The sequence below is a fragment of the Gavia stellata genome, chromosome 29, assembly GCF_030936135.1.
Source record: "Gavia stellata isolate bGavSte3 chromosome 29, bGavSte3.hap2, whole genome shotgun sequence".
NCBI lineage: Eukaryota > Metazoa > Chordata > Aves > Gaviiformes > Gaviidae > Gavia > Gavia stellata.
In genome coordinates this window covers 6,573,542-6,586,970 of record NC_082622.1, presented here as the reverse complement: position 1 = coordinate 6,586,970, position 13,429 = coordinate 6,573,542, and the positions used below count along the sequence as shown (strand labels likewise).

General features: G+C 42.0%; 1 protein-coding gene across 4 annotated transcripts in view; it reads left to right on the top strand.

Moving 5' to 3' along the window:
- The window catches only part of PUM1 (pumilio RNA binding family member 1), a 77,161-nt gene that overhangs the window by 17,957 nt on the left and 45,775 nt on the right, over positions 1 to 13,429 (top strand). For 3 of the 4 annotated variants that reach the window (XM_059830634.1, XM_059830633.1, XM_059830631.1), the window contains 2 exons: positions 1,597 to 1,665; positions 12,064 to 12,172. In XM_059830634.1, coding sequence (XP_059686617.1) covers positions 1,606 to 1,665; positions 12,064 to 12,172 — 169 coding nt within the window. In that variant the 5' untranslated portion in view covers positions 1,597 to 1,605. The remainder of the gene's footprint in view (positions 1 to 1,596; positions 1,666 to 12,063; positions 12,173 to 13,429) is intronic. The other variant, XM_059830632.1, reaches the window with a different exon arrangement.

Sequence of the window (13,429 nt, the reverse complement as noted above, 5' to 3'; positions counted from 1 at the left end):
ATGAGTATCAGAAGTCAGGGTTAAGGTCGGTGACTGTGGTGTAGCTGCTTACAGCACTGGTCACTGGCAAGGTAGTGCATTAGCATCTAAACCAGGTTTTGGGGTTTTGTCCTATAAATCGCCCACCAAGTATTACTGGGTTCCTTCCCTTGGCCTGGAGGAGGCTGCGTCCAAAACACCTGCTGTGTCTTCAGTGGTGACATGACTAAATGCTGCGTATTAAAAAGAGTCCCTGAAGGGCTGCAGTGAATGGAGTGTGTGGATTACTTGTAAGTGTTTTACAAACTATTACCCCTGCTCTAGCAGAAAGGTGTATCAGATCTGTTGGGTTGCAGGGATTGTGTAAACGTTGAGTAGGAGGCGTGTAGTATTGCTTATGTGCCGTCCTAAGTGTTTGTGGCTGTTGTAATACGCGCTGCTTTGATACGGGTGTGTTATCGGAGGAGGGCAATAATTTAGTCTGAATCCTAGCATGTGGTTGAACTTCTGTGCTTTGTTCTCAAGTCCATAGTTGGGTTTTTTTTCTTTGCTTCTGCACGTGTGCTCAATGGCTGCATCTGTAAGGACTTGCCTGGATGAGATTTGGGAATGAAAATCAGAAGTGTTTTCTTGCGTTTTCAATGTATCCGACTTAACTACCAGTTTTAAAATGCCGCTTTTTTTATGTTCTAATTGAATCAATTTTCATCAAGTCATGATCCAAAGCAGAAGCAGAAAATGGCACAACTCCCCAAGTAAACGTACCGCTACAGGTCCTCCAGGCAGGCAAGGCCAGTGTCACCTCCCGCAGCGCCTGAGCTCTGCCCTGCGTCAGTCTGGAAGGAGTGCTTCGCTAGTGCCTTTCCCTTGCTTGCCTTGCCTTAGCTGGCAAGTCTTCGGGCCCCCAGCATAGCCGTGGAGCTATGTGGCTGCCATGCCACACACCGGCAGCCTCTTGGCAATGAGGAAAAGGCTGTACCCCGTCAGGGGCCTTCTTAAGGTGTTTTGCACCCCGGTTTGTGCTTCTGGATTTCCACTTTGAGACATTGTTGTGGGTACAGTAATTAAAATTGGTAACTGATCTTAAGTCATTGCTTGCTTTCCTTCGTCCCCTGCCCCCCATTTCAGATGGTGCTATTTAATTTAATTTGCTTTTTGTTTCTACTGTTGTGTTTTTCCTCTTTCATATCAAGGTAACTTGAATATAAATCTGCGTGTTTTATATGAGAGTCTTTACTTGATTTTTTTCACCCGCAAGGAAACGATGCTGACTCGCTTATGCATTGACTCTCTCACCTGAAGTCATGCAACTCACTGTGAAATACTAGTCTCTGCAATACACTTAGCAAAGGCAGTTGCGTTAGACTGTGTGTGTCTTAAAAGTAATTGCTAGTCTTTCCTTTTTTGTGAGTGTATAAATCTAACACTATAAACGTTGTAGCTTCTGGGAGTCTTAAAGGTAAGTCATCTTTTGGAGCTCAATAACCCTGTTATATGCTGTAATATGGAATATAGCTCTCAGTCTGTATCAGAAAAATTGCCATAAACTATGATTATTATTAAGAAAAACAAATACAAGCATTTCCTCATGCATTTTTCTTGCCCATCTATAAATAGGTGCGTTCCATGGATGAACTGAATCATGATTTTCAAGCGCTTGCTCTGGAAGGACGGGCTATGGGAGAGGTAAGTGAAAAGCCTATAGAAGAAAATCTGTATATTTTGGGGGGAGGAGGAAAATAACAGTTTTTAAGGCTGCTGGAATGATTCTGAACTTGAGAGTTCTCCATTATGACTGTGAAGCTTGTGTGTGTATGTGTGTGTGCGCTTTAACAAAATAAAAACCTGTCAGGCTGGAATACATCTTAGTAGGAGGAACAGCTAAGCCTTCCACCTGCTGTATCATCAAACAGTAAAATGGTGGTTGTAAAAGAACAGTTAGAAATATGTCTTGTGACAAGTGTTACAATACTTGTAGCATGTTTATTTTGGGATCCAGTGATCTCAGACCCCATAATATTGTGGGTTTAGTTGTCTGTCACTGTCTGCTGCCCTGTTTCCACTCCTGGCCACCTTTTGGCTCTTGTCATAAGGCACAGGACTGTGTTTAACGTTTAAAGTAGCTGGGCAACGTAATCAAGGGCTGCAGAAGTGATAAGTGCTTCGGACAGGTCAAAGGACTGAGCAGGAGTTGTCAGATAACGGGCCCTTCAGTTCTAACTTTGTAGAAACTCAGTGAGAGTTATTTTAATCTCACAGCGCAGTAAGGAGGTGGCAGATTTGGGGGGATGGCCATTGGTTTTCTTTGAAAAGGTGGAATTTACCTATTTCTAGGGTGACTTGAAAGAATAGCGAGTTATTGTAGTTGGCTGTGTTAGGTTCCTGAAAGTTGGATGTAAACGCTTCTCTTCTTGCTTCGTTCCCTTTTCCTTTATAGTCAGTACCTATAGAGGCTTGTGGAAGAACAGAGATGAGAAAAGTCATGTCCTGTAGGAGGTTATTAATGTGCGGCAGGTCGGCTTGATACAGGTCTGTTGTTTTGGAGAGCCTTCCTTTTTGCGTTCCTGTCAGACTAGTTTATTTTCTCCACGTTTTGTCCATCCTATCTCTGTTACCTAGTTTATGAGCTTAAAAAAAAACCTAATCCCTAGAACTCCAAAATTATTGTTTTGGAGAAAAAAGCAAACCAGGACTATTGTGTGGTGGGATTCATAAGAAGGTGCCCTCTCTTGAGGTGAAAGACCTTAGGGAATTCATGGTGCTTGCAGCTTAGCCTCTCTCCTCTCCTTCCTTCCTTCTCTGGAAGATCGTAATACTGAGTTGCATTTTAATTTGACAGTACTTGATAGGAAAATCTCTGTTTCTCGAGGTTGTATTAACCTACATTGAGACTATTGACTAAAAGTAGATGAAAATGATTTACAAAGGAGAAAACATGACATTAAAAATCCATCTAAAGCTGCTGAAAAACAGCTGATGTGCCTCCCTATGAAGCATGCCAGTGGAATGATGGGGGTGTGAATGTTCTGTGAATATTATTTTTTAACACCTCACTTGAGCAAGACGTTCATTTTCAGATACAGAGCATACAGGCTCTTCGAAAGCCCACTAAGAGTAAGTAGAGCACTTGTTTTGTACCTGACATGGCATTAGGTCATGTTAGCTTAAATGCCTGAAGGTACTCCTAAATATGCTGATTTTTACCAGCTCTTAGTTTATTTAGCTCTCTTCCTGAGAGAAGGGAACTTGGGTTTGGTTTTTTGGAGGATGTGAGGTTTTTGCCTTCCAATGATGACTCACCTTTTCTTTTTCCCCCTTCTTGTAACTGATGCAGAAAGTTTTGGAGATGGCATCCTTTTGTCACTGGGCTTTTCCACATGCTGGAGTGTGCGTGTTTTTCCATGAAAGGTGATGTTTCACCCTTCTCTTTAAGCTAATACTATTTCTTGTTTCTCTTGGGGTTTTTCTCCCTCAGTCCCACAGTTTCCTTTCTTTATCCATTGAATTTTCTCTGTATTTCCCCAAGGTATTTCAACATAGATCCAGCTGGCCGATTTAAGGAACTATGTAAACTGAGATCCCTGCAGGATATGCGTATTGGCTTTCAAGACTGTGTTCTTCAACTACAGACTCTGATTTTGTGCTGCATGCCCTATCTGTTGTTTAGGTGCCTTAGCAAGGCACTGATGGTTTCCTCCCCTCCTCCTGCTCCTGGAATGTGAAGGAAACTCATGGAGAAAGTCAGTGTACTAAGAAAAATTTTAAGTCTGAAATAAATGAGGAAAAAAGCAAATTTGATTTGTATTTCTTGATCTTGTGTCTTCTGAGCCTTACCTGCAGGAAGTCTCGTACTTTGACTTGATAGTGAAAAACCTGGAGGAGAAAGATGAGGAAAAGAGTGTTTATGCATTTAGTGTATCTTTTTATCTTCTTAGTAAGCAACATCGTCAGAGCCTTTTTTTTTAAAGGGCGCTGTCAAACAATTAAATCTCTTATCTGGATTTTGACAGCAGGATAGGTAATATTTAGTGATGAACAGATATCCTAACCTGGGGATTAAGAAAAGTTTAAAACCACCACAGCTTTCATCTGCCTTGAGGCTGTTTCCATCTTCAAAATCCCCTGCTCTATCACTGCAACCAGCATTGTACCCCCCTAAATTTCTGTGCGGGTCAAAGTGCCATACTTTCTCAAGTGTGAGACTGGAAAGAAGAGCTGCAGAAAACCCTTTTGCTCAGCTCTAAAATGGAAGAGATTTGGGTCGTTGATAGCGAACATGGTCGATAATGTTGACAGTAGCCTTCTAAAAGGGGTATCTGTTCTCCCCCCTTTTTTTAGCACTTTGTCGAGGTGGTTAGTTGTAACGAAGGAAGTAATCTTGGAGCGTTACTACAAGCCACGCAAGCATGATGAAATCTTCACTAGTTTTGTATCAAACTCCCCTTGTCGGTGGATGTTGAACTGGAAGGTAATAAAAAGCAATGGTGTATAGCAATTGGTGAAGAAAGAGAACGGCGTTTCAGATGTAACACATAGGGGCCAGTCAGTTTTGCTGCTTTAGCACATAGAGCAGAACATGTGTCCACGCTGCTTGTGCTGTCTTCTGAGGTCTTTGATCACACAGCAGTGATACTTATCTGAGGCTTAATGTGAGCTATGCAAGTTCTCTTTCTTTTCCGGCTTTTAAGACAGGGGAGCTGCATATCTGCTTTTCTTCGCTTAAATCCCTTTTATCTGTAGCTTTGCAATATTGAATATTCATGCAGTGTCTTTTTGGGGTAGTGGGCAGTGCAGAGAGACTGCGAGGTGGTGTTTGTCATCAGTGCATTACATGCATTTTGAACTGCAGCAACATTCTTCATTTGGTAGTAGGTTATGCTGTGAGATAAGCCTGCGTCTAGAATAAAAGAGCAGCTGGGTGAGTAGCTAGCTGTAACTTAATCCAGGAGGGTGGGAGGAGGATAGGAACAGAAAGACATTAGGCAACTGGTAGGTACTTCACTTCAGAAATGGAAGGAATTGGACCAGAAATTCTGAAGTATGAATATTGGGGGTAACAGTGAATCTCACCCGATGCTTGAGAAGAAATGCTGGTAAGAAATGCTCATCAGATGATGTGGAAAATATTTAATTACTGCTTTCTGCTGCTGTCCCCTGCAGGTTTTAGTGCTGGAGTCTAGTGAAGGTCTGACTCTGGCCAACCCGCCCCCCCCATGGGGGTTGTAGCAGAGCTCTTAAATGTCAAAGGCTGAAGTGATAGGTGGTTCACCATGTCCATGTTTGTCCCCTTGATGCAATTGGTTAGGTCCTAGATGAGCCCCTGCCTCTCCAGTGACCAGTGCTGCTTTTTTTTTCCAAGCAGAGCAATTGTGACACTGGGCTTAGACATTCTTGTATCTGGTTTAAAAAAAAAAAGAAAACAACCAAAAAACCCTAAACAAAAAACAAGGAAAAAAAGAAAACCCCAACCCCCACATGACTGCTTTCCCTGCTAATGATGCCTTTACTGTCTTCTTATGAATTTATGATTCATTGGCAGCTGGGTTGGGGAGTATTGACCATTTTGAATAATGTTTCTGTTCAGTGTTTTGGTTTTTGTTTTTGTTTTTTTCCCCTTCAGTTTATCTGGTGCTAGCAGCATTAGAAATGGGAGGATTGAAGCCGTGTTTGTGAAGCGTGATGGTGCCACGGCAGCTACGCTGGCACATCTGGATGGCTCAGCACAGGGTCTGAGAGCGCCAGAACCGGGGCAAGAGCTGAGCAAGAACGCACCAGGGCACGGCTGGGCGGCCGCTGGCAGCTGCGGAGGGGCAGCTTGTGGCTGCGGGGTCAGTGAAATGCAGTTAGACAGCTTAGCAGCTTGCATCGTGACAAGACAGAGATTTATTTATTTAAACCTTCCCCACTATATTCCCGGTCATAAGATCCTGCCCCTTTTTTTTGCGCTATCAGACCCTCCTGCGAGACAGTTTAGCTCCCTGAGCCGGCAGAAAGCTGCCTGTTCTTTGGGCCAGGAGAGCAAAAGCTGTACAGCTGCCCGTGGCACTCCAGCTCGGATTGCTTGTTGTGTGCTCAGCCTCCCTATCTTGTTTGGTTTTTAGATGGCAACTTTTTTTAGGGTAGATAACATCTTAGTGTTTGTAAACCTACAGTGCTGCCCAAATGTGACTTGTAAATACATGCTCTGCCTTCTCCTACCTGTTGCTGCAGATACACAGTTCTCCAACTGCACAGATGGCTTCTTTTATCTTAATATTTGCCTTGTCTGAAGGAGATCAGTTTACTTAATTTGTCTAATTCGTAATCCCATCTCAGTGGGATCTATATGCACAGGCTCTGTGTTTGTTGGTTGTAGAATTGCTTTTGTTGATGTGTAAGTCATCCCCTCCCTTCCTCCCCGCTCTGCTAAATTGAATATTGGCCTAACTCTGTAAGTCTTCTGTAAGAGGGCTTAGAAGGATTATTTTCATACTAGATAGGGTCAATTTTAATAAAAACTGGGGAACAAATAAACTAGTCTAGTTCTAAACTGCTGCATGTTCTTTTATATTTCCCAACCTGAAGAACTGGATGATAGTCACTTAAAATAATTTGGTTTTTTTTTTTTTTTTTCCCTATTGCAACTAACAACTTCCCCTGAGGAAAAATTCATCGTCTTGGCAGCTTGTTGCATAATTCAGGACAGATGATTACTGCTTGCTAAACCTCTAGTGTTGGTTGGAGCAGTACTTGACAGAACAAGGACCCCTGTTGCCATCTGTTAATATTGTCTTTTGGTTTTTCCCCTCCCCAATATCTGTAAATACATTGGGAATCTCTAAAATAAATATTTATATTCTGTTTCTTTCTGCTTAAGTTACAGTGCTTCCAGTCAGAAACTTTATGCTTCTGGGGGGAAAAGATTAAGCTATAAGGGACAGAGTTGTTGTAGTTTGTGCAGTAAGGGGGTGCGTGTGCATGAGATAGTATTAAAATTTTTTCTAATCCTTGTCTGTGATTCACTGCAAAACCATAAGAAGGTGTTGGGGTGCAGTTCTTCAGGATCTTGTTGGTAAGTGGATGTGTTTTCACCCTTAAGAAAGGGGTAGAGGGTAGGTGAAAGAATAAAGGGCTAAATTAGTCTCAAGTCGCCCACCAGCCAGAGGAAATGGTCTTGCTACCTTTTGTGGCAGTGACCCAGTTTGTATGGTCAGGAAAATTGAAATATTTATTTAAATGAGCAACCAGAATACAAATAAAAGCTTGCTCTGTAGATTCCCCTTCATAGCACAGCTTGTTGCTGCGGTTCGTAATCACATATTCAGATGAAGCGTTTGTTTTCCTTATCTTTCAGTTAGGAGTGTATGCCTGGTTTCTGCAGCTATATACGAAGTGTGTCTGAACCTGGTGCCTCATGTCTGCGGATATCCTTTTCCACATCTTTACTATATCATTTTGTTATAATTGAGATTTGAAGTGTTTCGTGAGACGCAGCATGCCTGTGTTGGAAATACTGGTTTAAGGTATTCTTGTTCTTACAGCGGCCGGGGCTGCTTGCGGGTGTGTTGCAAACTTCTCCCTTTACCTCCTCGAGCCCTCTCAGCAGCCAGGTTTGCTCTTTGCGAGGGCTCTGACCAATTTGCAACACGGACTTGCAAAAGATTGCTCTTTCTAAAGAGGGACTTTGAGGGGGGCACGTGCTCTGGCACCTGGGACGCACGGGGGGAAATACCTTTGCCTGGTGTTGCTGCTGAAGACAAAGTATTGTTGAAGCATGGCCTTACTCCCATGAATTCTGCAGGAGCTGCTGGTTTGGAAATGTGTTGTAAATTTTAAAATTGGAGAAATGAAAAATCTCATTTTGTTGCCACTGTTTATATTTCGTGAGAAAGCGAGTACCTCAAAGTATTAAAACCAAGAAGGGAGGTTGAACTTGGTTACCTCTAGCAGACTTCCTCAGGAGAAGTAACTACTGAGCCTTTGCATGTGTTTGCTTCAGATTTTAGGATTGCTTTAAAAATGTTCAGATTACCTATTGCTGTAATAGGTACAGTACAGTGACTGTACTTATCAGGCAGTTGCTGGGCTCCCTGTTGCCCTTTTCCGTGCTGGTTTACAGATGCAGATTTCCTCTTAGGTTTGCATTATACTTGATTTTTTTGCTTAAGTTCCATCTTGCCTTTTACCTTAAAGTAGAAATAAATTTCATAAGTTTAGAATTCACTATTGCTTTCTTGTGTATATCAGGAAAACTTATGAAAGGAGTTTAATTTTCTTGTAAACTAGAGATTGCTCTTTCCTTGAAAAGAAAATATTCTGCTCACTTCTTTCCTGTCTCCTTTCTGCAAGCTCATGCTCCTTCTCATCCTTTATTCGAGGTGTGACTGCAGAATGGATTGTGTCCTTCTACACTGTAAGGTATTGTCAAAGGAAACGAGAAGTGTTTAGTTGCGGCTAAAATTTTGTTTAGTCGGCCCGTATTGCTTTCTTCTTCAAAATTCCTTGAAATGAAATGAGGAGGAAAGCAGTTAGTTTTGCTGGGGTGGCAGCAGCAGCAGCAGTGAAAAAGCTGCATTTTAAGAAAAATGGGAATGGCAGAAGCTTAAAAAAGATTGTAACACACCTGATGTGTGTTATGTTTATAAATACTAGAGAGCACTGACTTGGCTTTCACCTCCTTAATATTGCCCCATGGTGCAGATGGAGGAACAGGTTAGTCTGTGTGTTTTGAAATGAATTTTGCTGATGGGAGTCGCTTGTCCTTACAGTTGTCTTGAGTCGTTTTTGGATTACATAAAAGGGGAGTGCAGTGCAAGTTTCCCTGCTTTTACCGTTCGGTTGAGAGAATCGTGGCAGTCCTACGCTGTGTTTACAATGCTATGATAAATCCTGAAGTCCCCGACACATTTCTAAAAAGTGATGTGCCGATATCTCATGACGTTTCTTCTGCTGGTTGCAGAGAAGGAGCAGCTGGGGAAAACACTGTTTTCTACTCAGTGGCTTGAGAGTTAAAAGAACAAGTTGAGTCTTGTTCTCACAGTAGGAAGACAATAAAAACCCAGAGGTAGATTAGCACTTGGATTAAAATGCTTTCTTCAAAGTTTAACCTTTTTGAGAGGTTTGGGTGGAAATAACTTGCTGCTGAAAAAGACTGAAACTAGAACGGGATACCTTGTAGAGAAAACAGGCAATTAAATGGTCTTGCTTGGACAGACTGGGTGCAAGATAAGGAGTTTGTAGGCATGGATGGTGTGCCAAATATTGAAGAACTGGGGAACACATAAGTCTGGCATTTCTGTACTGAAAAGTTATGATACTCGCAGCCAGTGATTTGAGCAAATATTTGACTGTAGGGGAAGGAAGTTTTTTCTTTCCTTGTGCTAAAGAGAGGCTTCTTGGACACAAGGAAGAAATTCTTTACAATGAGGGTGGTGAGACACTGGAAGAGGTTTCTCAGAGAAGTTGTGGATGCCCCATCACTGGAAGTGTTCAAGGTCATGTTGGATGGGGCTCTGAGCAACCTGAAAGATGCTGAAAAGATGGCTGTGCTTATCTCAGGGGGGGTGGATTAGATGATCTTTGAAGGTCCCTTCCAACCCAAACCACTCTGTGATTCTAGACTCTGCATCTGTAATGAATACTGCGAAGCAGGGTGGGTACAAGTCCCGCGTGTCCGTGACACTTTTTGTACAGCTATTTCACCTGCCCAAGGGACAGCCCAGGTACTGGAATCTGTACGTCCCGGTAGGGTTGAAGCGTACATACCTTTGAAGAACTTCGGAGTACACTGCATTGTGCTCAGGCGTAGAAGGTAAATAAGCTCATCTCATCCTTAGTTTGAAAACTAATCTGAAGATCTTTGCTTTTGAATTAGTAGGAGGAAGGCTATTGCGAGTTGGAAGAGGAGGTTAGGGTGGGGAAGTTATAGAAGCGTATACTGACGAAAAAAGAAAAACTGCAATTTAGTTGAGTGAGCAACATTCGTCCATAAATAAGTTTTGTTTAGCACTGTGGCAGCAAACAGCACGCACACACACCTATTCACGGTGTCTTCAGCCTCGTGGGAGGATCTCAGCTGGTTCAGAAGTGGCAACCTCTGTGCTGGAGTTCCTGGTGTGCCTGGCACAAGAGGAGCGTTACTGGCACACGTCATCTTAAAATTTGACCTGTTATGTGTTCGTTTGAGATACTGAGTCAACCTCTGTAGGTGAGGATTGGTGTGTTTTACATTCCTGTGTGCTTGTATAGACAATATGCAGGTGTACGCATAAATGTTTCAGTTCAGCTGGAAAAAGCCCCCGCACCAGCTTTTGCTCAGGGCTTTCAGTGAGCCAAGGAGCTGGGAGCGTGTTTCTGCTGCGGTAAAACTTGCACGTTTGTGTACAGCTTGAGGTTTGACTGAGAGCTCCTGAAGCAGCAGTGCTTCTGCTTCCGAGGTCTGCTCAGAGGCCGTGCCTGCCCTCCATCTTGTGCCTGTACAAGCTTTTTTCCCAAGGGATTGCATTTATTTATTTATTTTTCCCTTGTAGGCGACTGCCATGTTTAAGTCATGGATTGATTTTATTCTCTACTGATCTTGGTGCAAAAGCAGGGTTACTTTTAGTCAACAGCAACTGTGAGTGTTAGTTAAATAGCTGAATGTAATTGCTCTCTTATCTGCAGTTGGGTGTTTTTCTTCTTTTTTTTCTTTTTCTTTTTTTTTTTTTTTAGGATTTGGAAGGAATTGTGCTTTTCAGGTGTGGTGTAAAATCGATGTTGCTTTCATTGTAATACCTGTCTTCTGTGTAATCTGTCCAGTTATCCAAATCTGAACCTTGGGTTTAATCTCACACATACAGACCTGCTTTGCGATACGTTTCTGAGTAAAGAGATCTTCCTTAAGTTAAAAAGTAAATGGTGAGCACAACTTTTCTGATTGTCTGTCTTAAACCAGAGTACACTGCAAGCTGGGAGCTCTTAAATCACTGATGCCTGCTTCATCTTCATCCAGCAGCCTGTGTACTCTGCTATGCCGTAGCCTTAAATTTGCACGTCTGCTGATGGAGGATAGAGTTATCAGCACTTCTAATATATAGGAGACATCGACTAATCTGATGATTCTTCTTTGTTCTATGGTAATTTCAAACAGATGCAAGTACTTGTTAGTCTTCCAGTTTCTTTAGTTTTATTCCAACTTCAGCAGGCAAGGCTCATCTATTTTGTTAATTTGCTGTGAATGTACTGTTGTTTCCTGACTGAATTGCATACATCTCATTCAGCCTGAAGATTTAATTTAAAGATTGTATGCTTGACATCTAAGGCACTTAAGCAGGGCTCGAAATTCCCCTTGCCATATGTAGATGCCACGCGGCAGGTGTTTCCTCGGTGAAGCTGGTATATTCAAAATACATCTGCTAAATAGGGCACGCTGTTCTTTCTGCCGTCTTCTGAACTTCACAACAATCTTCCTTGGATTCATTCAAGCCAAGGATGACTTTCTGTCTCCTGCTCAGTAAGCGCATAACCTTTTTCTTTTCATCCAGTAGGAACAATACATGCGTGGCCGGTGCGGTGGCCCAGAACTGTTCACTCTTATTAGTGTTTACAAATAACCTTCATAGCATGGAGAGTCCTCAGCAGTCATTAAATAAGCGAGAAGTGAGAGCTCTTGGCACCTCTTGAGCTCTTCTGTCCCTGCCAGCATCAGGACCTCAGTATCTGAAGGCAAGAATATGTGCTGGAAATGCTGGGTAGTTTTAGAGGTATCCTCAGAGCTCAGGTGAAAGTCACGATGATGTTCTGATCGGAACAGTTTTTTCTGCTAATATTTTTCTTGCAAGTAGCTCTTGTGCTGCGAGGCTGGAGAATGTAAATTGTATGTGTGTGCTTACGTGTGTGGGGTTCGTAAAGCATTTAAGAATGTAAGAGGATTGCGGAGATTGAATCATTATCTCAGTTGCTGTATGGCTTTCACCCTAGGAGTGTATAAATATTTTGATTATAAAGCATGTATCAGTTTGTGTTTAATGATTGATTCATGTTTAGAAGGGAGACGCTTATGGTTTATGTTTGCATTTTATACTTATTTTAATCATGCTTTGTTTTTTGTTTTTTTTTTAATTGCAGCAGCTGTTGCCGGGTAAAAAGTTTTGGGAATCTGATGATTCCAGCAAAGATGGACCAAAAGGGATATTTCTGGGAGATCAGTGGAGAGACAGTGCTTGGGGAACATCAGGTAGCTCAATTATTTACTTAATTTAGCTGGGGTCGAATACAGAAACGTGCAACTCATCTACTCAAAATTGCTGGCCAGTCTGGATGACACAGCTTTTAAAAGATTTTTGAAAACATCTGTTTTACGTAATAGAAAACTAATAGAAAACCCCACATTGCTTTGTGATAGAGTTAAAAAATATCCATAGTTATTAAAAAATTGTCTAATGTGAACGTGTGTACCCTTATGTTTATCTGCTTAAAAATTTTAGATTGCCATTCAATTTTCAATTTAAACTTTCTGATGTATTTTCTGCCTTGGGATGGATTACTTGAAGTTTGAACAAAAATATTAGAGAACAGGATTAGTAAAAAAAGAAACCAAAAAACAAAACAACCCCCACAATTTTTTAAATACTAAGCCAACCAACCAAAACCCAACACTCAGTTTAAAAAAGAAAAAAAAGTGATGCTTTGAATTAGTAGTGTTGAAGTTTATCTGCCAAGAATTTTGTTCTTGGATCAGAGACTGTCCCTTATTTTGAATTTAAGGGGAGAGTGTTCAGGTTCGTTTTAGTTAAATGGCCAAAAATCACATGCATGTGCTGAATTTGAAGTGCTAACCTTTTACTTTTCATTTTCTGTGCTTTCTATATGTAATGAATATGCTCCTTAAACACTGCTGAGTATCTTGTGCCGTTTCCAAACAACTGCACAGAACTACAGCCCCAGGGGAGATGCGATTTAACAGGGTTTTTTTTTTCATGTGGGTTTTTTTTTTCCCTGCCGAAAATACCCATTATTAGAGTGAAGGTATTGGGATAGTGATAAGGGCATTTTTTTATTATTTAAGTTTCAAAATGTGAAAAGGTGATAAGGCTTCTCAAAATCCCATCGGCTGAATCTTGCAGTCTGGCTGGGTACTGGGGAAATTTTGGGGAGCTGCTGCCTCCAGCTGTCTGACTTGCCTGTCCGCAGTGGATCTCCGTAGCAGTGCCTGCGTCCAGTCCTCAGCAGCAGTCTGAGCCTGGTTGTGTTAATATAAACTGAAGTTGAGGGTGGATTAAAGGGCTGAGCCAGACTCTGAACAGCAAAGCTGCGAAGGAGACTTTCTCCTTTGCTGCCTCAGTCGTTGGGCTGGTTACATCCACCAGACAGGCAGGGTAGACATCTGGGGGAGGCAACCTCCCACGCTGGTTGATCACAAATCTCCATGAGTCAAAGCCCTTCGTCTCATCTCTTCCTTTGTTTATTCTCAATTAATCCTGTGCACCTTACA